At 41.2% G+C, this 18,128-nt stretch overlaps 1 protein-coding gene across 1 annotated transcript in view; it reads right to left on the minus strand.

Annotated features, from left to right (window-relative positions):
• Positions 1 to 472: 472 nt before the first annotated feature.
• NIN (ninein) overlaps positions 473 to 18,128 on the minus strand; it is a 115,357-nt gene continuing 97,701 nt past the window's right edge. The window contains exons 27-30 of the mRNA XM_008057265.2: positions 16,194 to 16,295; positions 9,133 to 9,333; positions 4,848 to 4,961; positions 473 to 1,141 (exon numbers count right to left, since the gene is read on the minus strand). Of these exons, the coding sequence (XP_008055456.1) occupies positions 932 to 1,141; positions 4,848 to 4,961; positions 9,133 to 9,333; positions 16,194 to 16,295 (627 nt within the window). The 3' untranslated portion in view covers positions 473 to 931. The remainder of the gene's footprint in view (positions 1,142 to 4,847; positions 4,962 to 9,132; positions 9,334 to 16,193; positions 16,296 to 18,128) is intronic.

An 18,128-nucleotide genomic window follows, 5' to 3' on the forward strand; every position in this document is an offset into this window, starting at 1 on the left:
CCTATAATACAAAGAGTGGTAATACTGTCACAGGCATTAGAAGGTGGAGTCTGGCAGATGAGATGACCTCAGTGGTTATTGGGCCCAGCCTCCTTATCAAACAGAATGATAATCTACCAATTCATTCAAGGACCAAAACTGTTACAAATAGAATGACTTTGCAATATTTCATTCATTCTTTTTTTTTTTTTTGAGTTGGAGTCTCGCTCTGTTGCCCAGACTGGGGTGCAGTGGCACACTCCCAGCCACTGCAGCTCGACCTGCTGGGTTCCAGTCATCCTTCTGCCTCAGCCTCTCACGTAGCTGGAACTACAGGTGCACGCTACCACGCCTGGCTATTTTTTTTTATTTACTGTAGAAATGAGGTCTTGCCAAGTTGCCCAGGTGGGTCTCAAACTCGCAGGCTCAGGCAATTCACTCACCTCGGCCTCCCAAAGTGTAGGATTACAGGCTGAGCCACTGAGTCCGGCAATATTTCAATGTATAAGAACACCTAAATTTGGTTTTAAAACCAAGTTCATAACAGCCATTCTAATCAGATCTCAAACTTAAGATAGTTGGACTTTACACACAGATTTATAATAGTGATTTTTAAAAATAAACTCATTCAAAACTAGGATTTTAAGGTTCTTGAATTGTTTTCATATATCCAACTTGGTGGCTACTAGTAGACTTTTTTAAAAAATAAACTTAAGTCTTGGATATAACTGAAACAGTGAAATATATGAATACTTACTTGAAACTTCTACAAGGGTCTACTTAGAAAAATGAATTATGACGAAGAAACTGCCATTCTGCTGCTAGCAGTTTTAGGTTAGGCTCAATTTTAAGCCATTAAAGGTTTGAAAAAGAGAGAGAGTTGAGAGAATCTACTGCAATGTTCCACCTATTTCAGTAAAGTGCACTATTATGAATGTACCCTTTGGTTTGGCTATGACCTCAAAGGAGGTGTGGAAGTCAATGGCGCTGGTGTCAGGTTCCTGACTATGTTACTGAGGCTGGCAATCTTCTCTTCCAGGAGGTAATTTTTCTTCTCTGCTGTTTTTTGTCGCTGCTCAGTCACTTCCAGAGCTTTCAACAACTGGGCATTTTCAACATACAAGTCCTTCACCATGGCATCTGCCTTAGTATTCTTGCAGAGCTGGAAACAGAACCAGAAACATCTTGACTCCATTTCTGTCCTTCTTCTCTAAGGCCAACATAAGCATCGTTGTTTCATAAAGGCAAATCACTTCTTCCAATTATATTCTTTTATTTTACAACACAGCTTTAAAATCAGTCTTGGCATCAGGGATACAGGTAGAGCAAGCCCCTTTTTCCAAGCCATTTCTTTTCATAAGATAGTTATAGACGTTACTAATAAAAAGAACAAAGCCTTCCAAGTAGCTGGAACTACAGGTGCGTGCCACCACGCCCAGCTAATTTTTTGATACTTGGGGGCTCAAAGATGAAAGTTTTTCCCCCCATCTAAATGAATCAGGAGCTATTCCTTTTTTCATTCTCTAAAAATATTAAATGCCTTTTATAACTTAAATTTCTGAGGTGTAGACTCTCTAACTCTGCTCTTAATTTCGATTCAGAACTACAACCTACTGATTATTTTTAAATTTAGATAATGTATTATAACTAAGAGAAGATCAGGCCAGGCTCGGTGGCTCAGCCTGTAATCCCAGCGCTTTGGGAGGCCGAGGTGAGTGGATTGCCTGAGCCCGCGGGTTTGAGACCCGCCTGGACAATTTGGCGAGACCTCATCTCTAAAATAAATCAAAAATCAGCCAGGCGTTGTAGCACGCGCCTGTAGATCCAGCTACTGGGAAGGCTGAGGCGGAAGGATCCCTGGAACCCAGCAGGTCGAGGCTGCGGTGGCCGGGATCAGCCACTGCACTCCAGTCAGGGTGACAGAGTGAGACTCCAACTCAAAGAAAAAAAACAAAAAACTAAGAGAAGATCTGAGCAGTTACTTTTCCTGAACTGTTTTTTCTTTTCTTTTCTGGCATGAGGCCTTGCCTAGAAGACATTCTAATCTTTTTCTTTTCCATCTATTATTTATGAATTTATTTATTACTGTTGGGGTCTTACTCTGTCACAATTCCATCTACTGATTTTATTCTAATCTTTAAGGTCAGAATATATAGTTTAAATTGGGGTGGAAAAACTCATTAGCCTCCTTGGAATACTTTTATTATTGTTCTTGTTAATATTTTCCGATCCCCCTGTTTGAGTCAGAGTCTCACTCTGCTGCCCAGGCTGGAGTGTAGTGGCACACTCATGGCCACCTCAGCCTCAACCTGCTGGACTCAGGCGATCCTTCCGCCTCAGTCTTCCAAGTAGCCGGAACTACAGAACTACAGGCGTGTGCCACCACGCCTGGCTAATGTTTTGATTTATTGTAGAGATGAGGTCTCACCAAGTTGCCCAGGCTGGTCTTGAATCCTGGGCTCAGGCAATCCTCTCGCTTCCGCCTCCCAGTTACACCCAATTTCAAGCAGGGCATCTAAAAGTATAAAGGTTTAAGGGAACAGAGAGCAACTAAAGAGTGGCTAAATAATTTGTTAGCATTTGAAAGGGCATCAGTAAAATTACAGCACTCTCTAAAGCCCAGAATCTAGATGGCTGGCAGGTGTAACCTACTAACATTTCAGAACCTATTCTATATGCGACTGTCTGAATACAGTTTTTCCTTTCTTCTTTCCTCCTTCTCTCTTTCATTAAAAAACACTTCGATGGCATTTCATCACCTACACAATAAGATTCTAACTCCTCGGCTCAGCATACAAGGCTTTCTATTCCCCCACTCCTCCCTTTCTCTCTCGTCTCTTCTTCAGCCGTTGTCAGGATGGTATGAACTGCTCACACATGTCCGTGTCCCACATGTCATCATAACCCCATGATGTTCCCACAGTCTAGAATGCCCTTCCCACATTTCCTTGCCTGTTCAGATCTTAGCCATCAAGATTTGGGTTAAGAGCCTTCAGGAGGCTTTCTTTTTTTTTTTCTTTGAGTTGGAGTCCCACTCTGTCGCCCAGACTGGAGTTCTGTGGCCGCTCCTGGCCACCGCAGCCTCGACCTGCTGGGCTCCGGCGATCCTTCCGCCTCAGCCTTCCCAGTAGCTGGAACTACAGGCGTGCGCTACTCCTCCTGGCTCATTTTGATTTTATTGTAGAGATGAGGTCTCACCAAGTTGCCCAGACGGGTCTCGAACCCGCGGGCTCAGACAATCCACTCACCTCAGCCTTCCAAAGGTGCGGGATTATAGGCTGAGTCACCGAGTCTGGCAGGAAGCTTTCTTTAAACTCCTGGGTTGGATCAAGTTTCTCTTTTCTGGTGTTCCCCTATTTTATCTTTGAAAACCTACTTGTTGGCCAAGTGCCTGGCACCTTATAGGTGTACTAGAATTTCCTTTCCACGTGGGCAGAGGCTTTGTGTTGTTCACAGCTGTCTCTGGGTGCCTAGAACAGGACCTGACATAGTAGCTTTGTGTTGAATACATGAATACTTAAATAGACAAATGCTTATTGGACAAGACTTTCTCTTTCTCTTCTGTGTATCAATATACAGGGCAATAGAAAGTTCAGGTCTACATCCAATTCAGACCCTCTCTTAGGATTATTATTCTTACGTTTTATGTATCTAGAGAACTAGGTTGGGCAATTTCTGTCCCCTCCTCGCCCCCACCAGTTGGTCTAAACCAGTTTCCAGAGAAGCTGTAACACTTTCCTAGTGGGTAGTACTTCTTGCATGCCTTTTCTGTGGATGGACAACTATTTTCTAAACCCTGACGCCACATCTGTCACCAGCAGGTGAAAAGGATCAGGGTGCTAGGTGGTCTAGACGCTATTTCAAAGCACATCTGTTTGGAGTCCTGCTGTAGGAATAAAGTACTTTTTGAGCTTGTCATAAACTATTGGGAATAGGAAAGCTAAAGTAAGTTCTATTTACTACCCCAAACTGCTTTTATTTTTATCTATTTATTTATTTTTGAGTTGAAGTTTCACTCCATTGCCCACACTCACGTGGCACACTCACGGCCATCCCAGCATCGACCTGCTGGGCTCCGGCGATTCTTCCGCCTCAGCCTTCCTTGTAGCTGGAACTACAGGCATGCACTACCACGCCTGGCTAATTTTTGATTTATTGTCGAGATGAGACCAGCCCCAGCAAAGTGCTAGGATTATAGGCTGAGCCACCGAGCCCAGCCCAACTCCTAACTGCTTTTAAAACAATATCATTTTTGATTTCTTTAAATAGGAACATCTCCTGTCTTAGGCAGAAAAAAAAATCTATAAATATTTTAGAAATGTTTTAGGTTCATCTGAGTCAGTCTTAGCAAATATATATTCTTAAATTGTGGACAAACACATGTCATTTTAAAAAAGCTTTGGAGCCGGGCTTGGTGGCTCAGCCTGTAATCCTGCGCCTCTGGAAGGCTGAGGTGAGTGGATTGCCTGAGCCCGCGGGTTTGAGACCGGCCTGGGCAGCGAGACCTCATCTCTACAATAAATCAAAAAATCAGCCAGCTACTCGGAAGGCTGAGGCGGAAGAATCGCTGGAGCCTGGCAGGTCGAGGCTGCGGTGGCTGGGAGCGGCCATTGCACTCCAGTCTGGGCGACCGAGTGAGACTCCAAATCAAAAAAAAAAAAACTTTGGAAAAAATCACGTAGGATACAGAGTTCTTATTTTTGGGGAGGTGTGAGGCAGAGCAAATCCTAAGTTTATTTACACATTTAGGATGGAATTTGCCTTTATTAGACAACACAAGTGACAAGTTAATGGCAATAAAGGGATGTAAAACTGGAGTTAAAAGTGGAACGTGCAGTGGGTGGGTAGAGATGACCAGGGAGGCTCACTTGTTCTTTGAGCTGATTCACTTTCTCTTGAAGAAGTCTTTTCACCAGTTTCAGTTTCTGTTCAACTTCCATCATTCGTTCCTCCATGACAGTTACCAGTTGTTCCTGGTTTCCCTGAAGGGAAGGAAAAATAAGCGTGTCTTATCATTTGAAAATCACGCCATACTGAAAACACTAGTCATTCATTTCCCCCACAAGAGGCCTAGAAAAAGGACAGTCAATGTTTTGCCTTTGTAACAGGAAGGATGGATTTCTGATGAAATGGGAGTTTTGAGCCCTGCGTGGGTTGCGCATGCCACAAAAGTAATCCTATCAGAGAAACAATCAAAGATGAAAACAAACAAAACAAAAAGAATCTTACCTGTGTTACCATTGTCCCCCGATACAAAGCAAAATTCTTAAAACCCATAATTTAATACCTGTGTGCATTTCTCCTAGTAAAATGGGTATCCAAAGTAAATTAAGATACGGTTATCAACCTTCCATCTGTGGGTTAGGTCTTTGCAATACTGTCAGCCTGTCAACAAACACTGACTTTACACAGGATTGCCCAATATCTCCAGTCAGCTTGCCACATGCATGTCTGTTTTTCCTTTGAAATGGCTGATTACTGTCAGGGTGTCAGTGTTTATTTTTTTTCATAATACTCAGCCTCTTCTTGCCAGTTATTCTAGTCATCTGTTTCCCAATTTGACTCGGGAATGTGAAGCACGCATCTGGATTGGAGGATGGGTTTACCATCAGAGCAGAAGGAGACTTAAGAATCTTCTTCCTACAAACAACCCCTAGATAAAACAACAGGGCATTCCTCTTCTCACATAACAGAGATGGGTTAAGGAGTGAATGAGTTTTGAAGAGAAGAGAAACCTGGAGAGAGAACAGAGTGCAACTGACTGCTCCCCCGCCCCCTGCCATCCAGCAAAATATCCCCATAAGGAGTTTCCGATTGAAAAGGTGCTTCAAATGTTTAAGCAAAGGTCAGGTGTTAATGGCTGACGGCACTCCAAATATTCTTTAAAGTGACAAACTTGTAAAAACACGCAGAATGACCAAACATGAGTTGAAAGTCAGTATCAGTTTTGATATTAAGTAATTGTGCTTACTTATAAAAGAAAGAACTAAATCATGTAACTTCTTTGAAGACGCACATTGTAGTAGGCGAAGGTCTAATGCAGGAAGTAAATTGTAAGAAATTGGGCCTTGAGAACATCTAGCTTTAACAAAGGCCTATATTTAAAAATATATAATGACTTCCAAAAGTTCAAACATAAATGGAAAATGCCTGACTTCCACTTGCTGAATAACAAAGCAAAACAAAACCCGTAACAATAGATAACTCAGAGTACATGGAGTATGGCAACAGAGTGGAAAAAGGAAAAACAAAGCAGTCATATATTTAAAATTTATTTTATTGTTTCATCAAAATTTTCCTGTCAAAAAGTTGTATACATCTTATACAAAACAGTATAAATACCCCTGATTTTCTTCAAATTCCATATATAAAAGTAGTACCTTTTGTTAAAAATAGTTACAACATATGGAATGAGAAAATATATATACATCCTTTCAAGAACCTTAAATCCACACTCTTTAAATGGTAGAAATAAAATGATTTGTAACAAGCTGAAATTTGTGAATTTGATTCACAAGGTCTGTCATTTCTACATAAATAAGAGACATAATACTGCAAAGGCTTAACAGCGAAAACAACAATAATAAAATAAAATAAGTTAAAAGAGCACTTGATCCCAACATTTCTCAGCTTATGTCTCTACGTCTATGTGGTGTGTGTGCGTGCGTGGGTGTGTGCATCTGAGTGTCTGCCATGGTAAGAAATGCCATCGATAGCAGCCCCGTGTTCACAGGTGCCCAATCCTTCTGTAGGAATCTGGATGCACTGCTCGCTGCTCCGGTAGCAAGGCCTAGAGAAAGAAGGCAAGTGGTACACTTCACCCCGATGTCAAGATGATGGTTTTTAGGGGGAGTCTAAATTCACACATTTATAATGCACACGATGTTAAAAAGCACACACGTGAACACCACATAGGCAAGCAAAGCAACACAGAGGCAGAAGAGATCACGTCATTCCACACACAGACAACGTGCAGATTCTAACAACATTCCTATTCTTAAAGTTAAGAGTGTAAGTTCAGCCACTGGAGACAGGATAGCTTGTGGTGGCATTCCAGTGAGAGTAACAAGCAGCCTACCCTGTCATGTGGCTGGAGGATTTCTTTTTTTTGTACACAAATCTTAACTATTTTTGTCTATCTAGTCCTGAAGTCATCAGAGGAAAAGAATATTTTTAATTTTTTTAGTTGGAGTCTCACTCTGTCACCCAGACTGGAGTGCAGTGACATGCTCACAGCCACTGCAGCCTTGACCTGCTAGGGTCAGGGGATCCTTCCACCTCAACCTTCCAACTAACTGGACCCACAGGTATGTGCTACCATGCCTGGCTGATTTTTTTTATTGTAGAGACAAGGCCTCATCAGGTTGCTCAGACTGGTCTCGAACCCCTGAGTTCAGATAATCCTCTCGCCTTGGCATCCCAGAGTGCTGGGTTTATAGAGCCACCATGCCTGACTTATTTTTTATTGCTTTTCATTTATTTTTTTAAGTTGGAGTCTCACTCCATCACCCAGGCTGGAGTGCAGTGGCATGCTCATTGCCATCAAAGTCTTGGCCTGCTGGGCTCACATGATCCTTCCCCCTCAGCCTTCCAGGTAAATGGAACTACAGGCATGAGCCACCACACCTGGCTAATTTCTTGATTTATTGTAGAGATGAGGTCTCGCCAAATTGCCCAGGCTGTTCTCGAACCTGTGGGCTCAGGCAATCCCATCAACTCAGCCTCCCAAACATTTTTTAATTTTAAATGTGGGGGGTTGGTTGGAAAGAGCAGGTTTTGAAAGCTGTGTGTATGAGACAGCAATGAGTAGAATCATGGCCAAATCATTTGTCTAGAAGGTCCACTAAAAACTGAGGTCAAGGGCTTATAATTCAATGATATAATGAAGAGTTGAGACATCCAACATCCTACCATCACAATTATAATTCAAGAATTTAAGTTTAATATTGGGAAGTTGAGGTGGTATATAGAAAGCTCCCAAAAGCACATATTTTAAGGCACATAGGTTAAAAAAAACTTTAAAAAAGTTGTTAGAAATAATAGGTGTTAGAAGTACTTCACAGTCAAAACATAGATGGATACTAGCAAGAAAAGGCAGCAGAACTGCTGACAAGTACAGTTCCAGTGCTAATATGACTTTGCAAAGCTATGTTGAAGGGACTCATGAAAAAATATTATGAAATGTTAACTGAGAGGCAAGGTATGTGGAAATAGAAGTGCATCCAAACCAGAAAAGTGTAACCTAGAATTCCACAGAGGACTTTTTATTTCTTTAGTCCTAATTCTGAATTAATAAAATGGGCAAACCCCAAGAGTTAAGAAACTTCTGAAAAAATGGTTGATTATGAAGGAAGCACTAAAGAGAAACAACTATTTGACAGCCTGGTTAATAGAAGGTTGTATCTGGTAAGTGAGCTGGGATAAGGCTAATTCAAATAGAACTGAAAGAAAACCTTTTTTTCTTAAAAACGGAGTTCTTCAAACTAGATCATTAAAAAAAGGTCACTGACTACATATTCGATTTTATTAGTTGTGAAAATCCTCACTTGGGGATTCCATGGAACCTGGCAGGCCGCACCTCTCAGGTACAGGAAAACTCAGGCTGCGAGGTTAGTAGTGTATAACCTGGAGTTACACTTGCATTTCTAAATACTTGTGGCAGAAGGTGGGAACATTAGGCCAATTATGCACTATGCTCCAGTGATCCTGATACCTCTTCATCTATTATAAATGTGCAAAGGAGACCCAGAGCACTTAATGACCCAGAGTAGAAGCTGAAAGCTCAAAAGTAGCACTGCAAAAGCAATACAAAACAACCAACTAACAAACAAACAAAACAGCACTGCAGTTCTATGGGTCTGTAATACAGGTTAAGCATAACTCTGTCAAAAAAAAATTCAGGTTCTTTTTTTTTTTAACTTAAGAGATGGGGAAGACACCCAGGTTGGAGCATAGTGGTTATTTACAGGTGTGATCCTAGCTCACTGTGGCTTCTAGCAATCCTCCCATCTCAGCCTCTCAAGTAGCTAGGACTGCAGGCATATGCCACTCAATTTAGGTTCCTTATTCTCACCTCTGAACTTGGAAATAAATAAATACAATGAGTGATACAGGTGATTCGAGTCAACTCCTAGAGAAAAAAGAGCTTCGTACCTGTGGCGTGTTGGTTTCGGAGGTCCTGTTTTCAAGTTCCTCCTGCAAGTGCTGGTTTATCCTCTCTGCCTGCAGCAGCTGGTGTTGAAGCTGCAGAAACTGCTCCCTGGGCACCGTCGGACAGGCTTGCTGCTGGAGCGGTTGCAGGTCCCAGGCCCAAGGGGTTGGGCTAAGCATCGCAGTGGACCTCAGGTGCTGCGTCTGAAGGACAAGGGCAGAACCCTGGTCACTGCAGGGCCTCCAGTCCCAGAGCTGCCCTTGAGGGTTTCAGGCAATGAGCAGTGAAGGCTGTGAATTCATTGATGAGCTCATCCCACTGATAACTTAGACACAGGACAGCTCATGAGCCTGAGGAAGTTGTCAAGGGGAAGAGCCAGTTTGCTTAAGGAGAGAATATACTTTATAAATAAGGCTTCTTCCAAGTTTTAGACTTAAAAAATAGCACTTCATCATTCATGAGTAACCATAAGGGCATGAGATACACAGTGTGCTTAATACATCTGAATATATATATATATTTTTTAGTTAGAATCTCACTCGGTGGCCCAGGTTGGAGTGCAGTGGCATGCTCATGGCCACTGCAGCCTCGACCTGCTGGGCTCAGGTGACCATTCTGCCTCAGCCTTCCAAGTAGCTGGAACTACAGGTGTGTGCCACCATGCCAGGCTAATTTTTTGATTTACTGTAGAGACGAGGTCTCACCAAGTTGCCCAGACGGGTCTCAAACCCTGGGTTCAGGCAATCCTCTTGCCTTCACCTCCCAAAGTGCTGGGATTACAGGCTTGAGCCACTGTAGCTGGCTTACACCTGAATTCTATCTCATTTTTTCTTACATTGGAAAAATGACCTCCCATTGCCTTTTAAAAACTTAGGGTTGGAGTAGGTAATAGAGGATAAAATCGTTAAGTTCTCATCGTAAAGATTCTTCAAGGTAAAATGTTCGGTGACTACATATTTTCCAACCCCAAGTTAGCAATTGTTTTTCGAAGAATCTTATTTTGCATCTAAAGTTATTTTAACCTATGTTAGTTTACCCATAAATCAGATAGCACAATAAGACAGGCAATTCTGGGGCATAAGGCTGTGCTATCCTAGAACATCTGGGAATCAGAATACACGGAATAGAAGTATTTTTTCAAGACAATGAGGAAATGAAATGTGTATCCACATGCCAATCATAGTTGCAGAGAGGAAAGGGAGAGGAAGGCACTGTTTTGGCCAGTGAACATGCCACCTCATGCCTGTAAAGGTGTCCAGGACTCAATGGAAGGCATGCAACAGACATGACCAAGTACAAAAGTCAAGAAGAGGGACCTCCATGCTTGTGAGAAGAGGAAGAGGACCTCTAAGACTTAACTGTAATTAAATGTTACATGAACTTCAGAGCCACTATTCATCTCCTGAAATCAAAATTTCTAAAGTGGGCTATTACCCATTTTGAAATACTTCTCGTGATAAAAGGGTTTTGGAAGTCACAGTCATGGTTGTACAACATTGTGTATGTAGTTGATGCCACTGATTAATACACTTCAAAATGGCTAAAGTGGCAAATTTTATATTATGCACATACTTGTCACAGTTTTAAAAAGTTAATGTAAGTCAGATTAAGAAAACCCACCACTTAATTTTCATGGTAAAGAATAGGGAGAAAGTCCCATGACTTTCTATCCGTGGGATCATTTTCTTCATACATAATGCTATAAATATTGAGGAAAATCCTAATATCAATGTAAACAGAGACATATTACATAGTAAAAGCAGGATGGAAATAAATACTGGCTCTTACCTTAAGTCCTTATTAACTGTTAGAATCAATAGAAACGATGGCATGAACAAGGAATTTAATGAGATGTCTCATGCTATGAAAGGTCATCGAAAGAGAATGTTCTACCTTCACACACTATCTTAGGCAGAGAACTGCACCCTTCTCTGCTACCTCCAACCACTGAGTTCTAGGCACAGGTTAGCCATAGACAAAACAGAGACAAAAGAAAATTACAGAAGTTATTGCAAGAGGACGAAAAGTACGAGTTATAAAAAGAGAAAGAGCAGAGCCCATCAGGTATATTATATACATGAGTAAGAGCATATGAAGAATCAACCTTCACATTTTTCTATACATAAATTTTATAGACGTTAGGTGCCTTAGAGCTCTAATTCCGCTGCTGCATCCTCACCTGCTGTACCTTACCGGTACCTACTCCAATATAATCATTTAGAAGATTTGAAGTCCAGTATGTAATGGATGTGCTGTTCGGTCCCTTGCCGCTTGGAGATATAAAATAGTTTGAGCTATAAAATACTTTTGTTCTGAAATATTTTTTGTCTGAACTGGTGGCTATCACAGAGGTACACAGCAGACTCAAGAATGACTGATAGTGTCTGTAACCCTCGTCTATTGAATGTTCAAAATGAATTGTTTATGGAACATTGCCTCATGTAATTGAAAAGCCATGAAGTGGGAGTGAAATTTTAGTCCCAACCCTTCCACTTCCTAGTCTAGTGATTTGTGATCTTGACACTGTGGTCGGGTACACGTTGCATTAAATCAGTGACTGTTAAACTAGTATAGAGAGATGAAGAGAGATTCCTTCCTCCAAGCAAGTGCATACATCAGATTAGAATCACCTAGAACGTTTTTCTCAAATTCTCTGATCCCAAAGATTCTGATGTATCAGATTAGAATTACCTAGAACGTTTTTCTCAAATTCTCTGATCCCAAAGATTCTGATGTAGAAACTTCTCCCTGCCTGCCTACCACTTGTCACTACAACCAGGTAAAAACCCCCACCCAGAGTGAGAAAGAATGTACCTATGTCTCATGTGAGCCGAGGCACAAAATATAGTGTAGTAACCACTGTACCCGTTCCCCAAATTGGCCTAATCTATACATATCATAGGTAAAAATCTGATTTGAAGGGCTGGAGTGGGGGAACAGTTGCAGTGTTTCTGACTGAAGTGCTTAAAAGGTTTTGGAAGTAGTGAAAATGGTTGTACAACATTATGAATATGGTTAATGCCACTGAATTGTGCACTTAGAAGTGGTTAAAGTGGCAAATTTTATGTTACGTGTATATTTACCACAGTATAAAAAATTAATAATGTAATATACCCAAAACCATCGAATTGTACACTTTAAATGTGTGAACTGTATAGTATGTGAATTATATCTCACTAAAGCTGTTCAAAAAATCCAATTTAAATAAATAAATAGCCTGAGACCAGGGGTTTCAGACCAGCCTGGGCAACTTGACAAGACCTTTTTGCTACAGAAAATAAAAAAAATTAGCCAGGTGGGGGTGGCTTGTAGTGCCCTTGTAGTCTTTACTACTCAAGAGGCTGAGGTAGAAGGATCACCTGAGTCTAGCACATCAAGGCTGCAGTAGTCATGAACATGCCACTACACTCCAGCCTGGATGACAGAGTGAGACTCCAACTCAATAATAATAATAATAATAATAACAACTGTAAATAAAAGTTGATAGTTGAGGGATTTTGGTTTTGTTTTTTGAGTTGGGGTCTCACTGTTATTATCTAGGCTGGAGTGTGACGGCATGGTCATAGCTCACTGTAGCCTCAACACCCTGGGCTCAGGCAATCCTTCCCCCTCAGCCACACCACTATGCCTGGCTAATTTTTAAAGTTTTTTAGAGATGAGGTCTCACTTATGTTGCCCAGGCTGGTCTCAAGCGATCCTTCTGCCTCAGCCTCCCAAAGTGCTGGGATCCCAGGCATGAGCTACCATGCCTGGTCAATAGTTGAGTCTTATTTTCTAATGAAAATTCCATTGGTATAGATGGTCCACGAGAAGTACTTTTCAGTGTTCAAATGGAAAATTCACGCTTTTTCCTTCTTTAGTTCCAGGGTCAAGAAGATTCAATTTTCCTCATCGGTTGGCAAATATTTAGTACCAGGATCAAGAAGAACAATACTGTGGGGAAATTGCCGCTGATGGCTAAGACTGTAAGGGTGCGCTGGATGAGAAGCAGGGTAGGGAGGAGAACTGGCCAGCTGGCAGAGCTGTGCAGAGGCTGTACAGTAACTTGAGTGCACCCTGTCACTTTTCAGTTTGGTGCTAGACATTCTGGGCTTCGCTTCAGCTATCTTAGTCATGAGCATATATAATTATTTCATCAGAAAAGCAAGTCTACGTCTAAGCACAGCCTGCAGCTCAAGGCCTTGAACACATTTATTATATGCTATCAGAAAAATTTTTAAAAATGGTTTGGATTTCACTATTTACAGATTTGCGAATTTCCCCATCGGTGGAAATATCAGAGACCATAAACTTAGTGGTCATTTCAATGTTAGTAGGATATATTTGCCCCTATTTCACATTTAAAAACAAATCACTGATCTTTAAGGTTATCTCTGCATGTGTTCAGCTTCATAAAAAATATTTGATTACCTCCATTTCTTCTTATAATTCTGGCTTTTTATTTATTTATTTATTTGAGGTGGAGTCTCACTCTGTCACCCAGACTGGAGTGCAGCGGCACACTCCTGGCCACCACAGCCTCGACCTGCTGGGCTCCGGTGATCCTTCTGCTAGCCTTCCAAGTAGCTGGAACTACAGGCATGCGCTACCACACCAGATAATTTTTTTGATTTATTGTAGAGATGAGGTCTCGCCAAGTTGCCCAGGCGGGTCTCGAACCCGCGGGCTCAGGCAATCCACTCAACTCAGCCTCCCAAGGCGTGGGATTACAGGCTGAGCCACCGAGCCCGGCTAATTCTGGCTTTAAAATATGTGTATACATTGTACTTTTTAAGAGGACAAAAAGACATTTTCCACACCTGCTTCTCTACCTTATATAAATTTGATAGTTCACTAAATGTTGGATTAATTCACTAACATTTTCATCTACCCAAAGGAAAGTACCTCAATGAAATGTTTACTTGCTAAGGAGGATTTGAACATAGGTTGTTTTATAGCCTATCACTGAACTCAGTATTCACAAAGCATTCTCTAGACTGCTCTAAGACAGAAACCTAACATTCAAGCTGACAAGTTTTACAAACCCATTTATAGATGGGTACTGACAATTATGTTCACAAACTTGCCACCATGTGCTTACATTGGCAGCACTGTACAGTGGCACTGTACAAACAACTCGGTAAGGTTTCCTAACCTTGATATATCAGTGTCTCACAGCGATGTTCGTGTCAACATGTGGTGGTGTCTTGCTGAGGGGCGTTCATTATTATTGTTGCATGTTTTTGTGGGCCATGGAAAAATGTCAAGCTTGAATTAGAGCAATGAACAAATATTAAATTTCTTGTTAAATATGGCAAGAGCAGAACTGAAATCAGGGACATGTTAGTCCAAGTTTATGGGACTAATGCCATAAAGAAAATGGCAGTGTACAAATGGATCAAACGTATTCCTGAGGGGAGAGAAATCTTCAGTGATGAAAAGAGGTCAGGGTGGCCAGTAATGGGCAGACCTGACAAAAACATTGCAAAAATTGATCAAATTGTGGGTCAAAATCATCTGCTGACTGTGAGAAGCATAGCAGACCAAATAAACATCAATCGAGAAACAGGAAAATCTCAACTGAAAATCCTGGCATGAGAAAAGTGTGTACAAAATTGGTCCCGAAGGAGCTCTTGCATCACAACAATGCATCAGCTCACACAGCACTGCCTGTGAGGGAGTTTTTAGCCAGTAAAATACTGTATTGGAACACCCTCCCTACTCACCTGATCTGGTCCCCACTGACTTTTTTATTTATCTGAAGTTAAAGGAAATATCAAAAGGAAGATATTTTGATGACGTTCAGGACATCAAGGTAATACAACGACAGCTCTGGTGATCATTCCAGAAAAAGAGTTCCAAAATTGCTTTGACGGGTGGACTAGGTGCTGGCATCGGTGCATACCTTCCCAAAGGGGAGTACGTCAAAGGTGACTCTACTGATATTCAGCAGTGAAGTATGTAGTCCTTTTTCTAGGATGAGCTCACAAACTTAATTGTTAGACTTCTTCGTATTTATCAGCTATACCTCTTTTTTTTTTTTTTGAGTTGGAGTTTCACTCAGTCGCCCAGACTGGAGTGCAGTGGCCGCTCCCGGCCACCACAGCCTCGACCTGCTGGGCTCTGGCGATCCTTCTGCCTCAGCCTTCCAGGTAACTGGAACTACAGGCGCATGTTACCATGCCCGGCTAATTTTTTATTTATTGTAGAGACGAGGTCTTGCCAAGTTGCCCAGGCGGGTCTCAAACCCGCGGGCTCAGGTAATCCACTCGCCTCGGCCTCCCAAAGTGTTGGGATTACAGACTGAGCACCGAGCCCGGCCTATCAGCTATACCTCTTACAAGGCAGTGCTGAGTTATGAGTGTGGAAATGGCAGCTCTTGAAAATAAAACATTTAAATATGAATGATCTTAAATTCCCTGCATAGACTTCCTAACTGATGAGGTCGTTGGACAGCAAATATATCTTATTTATTTATTTATTTTGAGACAGGGTCTCATTCTGTCGGGCAATCTTCCTGCCTCAGCCTCCCAAGTAGCTGAGACTACCAGTGCACACCACCATGCCTGACTAATTTTTAAATTATTTTTCTGTAGATTTGAGGTTGTGCTATGTTACACAGGCTGGTCTTGAACACCTGGGCTCAAGTAATCTTCCCGCCTCGGCCTCCCAAAGTGTGAAATTATAGACTTGAGCCACCATGCCTGGCCAAGAACAATCACATCTATAAAACATTATGATATCGGAGGCATCAAGGAACTGTTATAAACACAGTGAGGGTGAGAAAACTCCAGTCTCCTTAGTCAGATTCAGAGTCCCTGCTACCTGAATTTGTCATGCTATAGGTCTTTGAACTTTAAGTCAACATTGTTCTTTCTTTTGGGAAGCTGTATGGATTCCTAGGACAGTGTAATTAAGCAAAAATATCTACTAAACTGGGTAAGACAGACCAAAGAATTCATCTTGGCAGCGTATTTAGATTTTCACAACAGGAATTCAATGCCATGTCTAGTCTCTCCAACAAATGGCTCATTCATGGATTAAAATATTCTTCATAGCTCAGGCCATCTGCTTAAAATCTTACCTCCATGAGCTGCTCATCCAGTTTTACTTGTTTCTTTTTCAGACCTTCGCTTTCCAAATGAATTGTTTCTAATTCTCGTTCAAGGGAATTCATCTGACTGACCTGTAAAAAGACAAACAAACAAAAAATGCCCTTAAAAAAACAAAACCACCTAGTCAGAAATCTCAATTCTTGGAGAAAGTCAAATTAATTCAATGACAGAAAACAATAAACAATGCAATTGAGTGCATTGCTCACATTTCAGTAATCTAGCTTTAATCATCAGTCCTCACACAGAACAGATTCCTTAAGGCAGCTGGCTTTTAAGCTTGGATGCCACCCAGTGTAAGAAATCCATTTTATCTTACAACACCGTATACACATCCACATGTACACATATATATAGTTGCACAGTCGGTGATAAGTAATAACACTGAAACAATGTCATTACCATAAGCCGTGTACTCTGGTCTTTTTAAGAACATTTTGTTAATAAAAATGACAATTTTCACTAAATTGATTTCATGATCCTCTACTATGGATCTGCAATGGGCAAAACGCTGTCTTAAGGCAAAGTTCAAGGTTTAAAATTGGAAGTACATAAAACAAACTTTGCCTGTTACAATGATCATTTGTATAACTCACCCTGAATTGTACCCCACATCTTTAAGATAAAAATTTTTTTTAAAAAGTACATTAAACCTGTTTTAAATAATTCTTTGCTCAGTTTTAAGGATGACATTTGAAGATTTTTATGAGTATTCATTTTTGGAATTCTCTTTACTACAGGAAGAATCCAATGAGCTAGAGGACACTGGGTGTTAGAATATTGCTAAGTAGAAAACATATGACACGATTCTAGAATAGAATATGACACCATCCTAGAATGCTGATCTTGCTTCTATCAAAAAGAGCTGGGGAGAGCAGCCAGAATTGTTAAGCAGAAGTGCAATCTTCCCATATCCATCTGGAATTCATTGTTATTTAAAAATCTATCACAAGACTTTTCCTCAGATGAGCAGCTAGATGAAACCTACTCTCTTTCTGAAAAGTTTACTTAAATGTACCAGAAATTAAATGATATTTCAGCTTTGGAGCACAGCCAGACTTCTTACTGCAAATGGCCACGATGACTTTCACAAATTAATAAAAAAAAATTTAAGAATACTTTATAAGGAGAGTAATATTCCTTCTCCCCAGATTTTTAAACCAATCATATTTTTAGGAAGAGGAAGGTAATAGTTGGAAAACAACCACTTCTAAGTTTCAGGAAAAAAAAAAAACCCAGAAAGAAAAACAAGTAACGACAACAACTCTCAGAGTAATACTGGTCTAGCACTCTAACTTCATGGGATAAAGTATAGAAAGCAAACTGAGTTGCACTACAGGTTTTGACCATGTGGTGACCAGCCTCCAAGATGGCCCCCAACAACCCCCACCTCCCAATATTCACACCTTTGTCTAGTCCCCTCCCACACAACACCAGGGTAAGTCTGCATGACAAACAGAACACAGCAGAAATGTTGGTATGTCACTTCTGAGATTCGGTTATAGAAGGCAATACCGCTTCCGTGTTGGTCTTTTGGTCTCAGTGTCTGCCTGTTCCTCTCAAGAGCTTCTCCTTTGGGGGGACACCAGCTGCCACACCCAAAAGACCCAGGTGGTGCAAAGCTGAGGTCTCAGCCGGCAAGGAAAAGAAGGCTGCTGCTAACAGTTGTTATGAGCGAGCCTGAAAAGTGGTTCCACTAGCCCCAAGCAAAGACATCAGATAACTGCAGTCCTGACCAACATCTGGACTACAACCTCATAAGAACCTCAAGTCAGACCACTCAGCTAAGTTACCTCTGAATTCCTGACCTGCAGATGAGATGACAAATGTTTGCTGTTTTACTTTATTACCTGGTAAGTAATAATACAGGAAGTAACTAATACAGATCATATTAAGATGTTTATAAT

The sequence above is a fragment of the Carlito syrichta genome, unplaced genomic scaffold (assembly GCF_000164805.1).
Source record: "Carlito syrichta isolate Samal-C Ts95f unplaced genomic scaffold, Tarsius_syrichta-2.0.1 Scaffold302918, whole genome shotgun sequence".
NCBI lineage: Eukaryota > Metazoa > Chordata > Mammalia > Primates > Tarsiidae > Carlito > Carlito syrichta.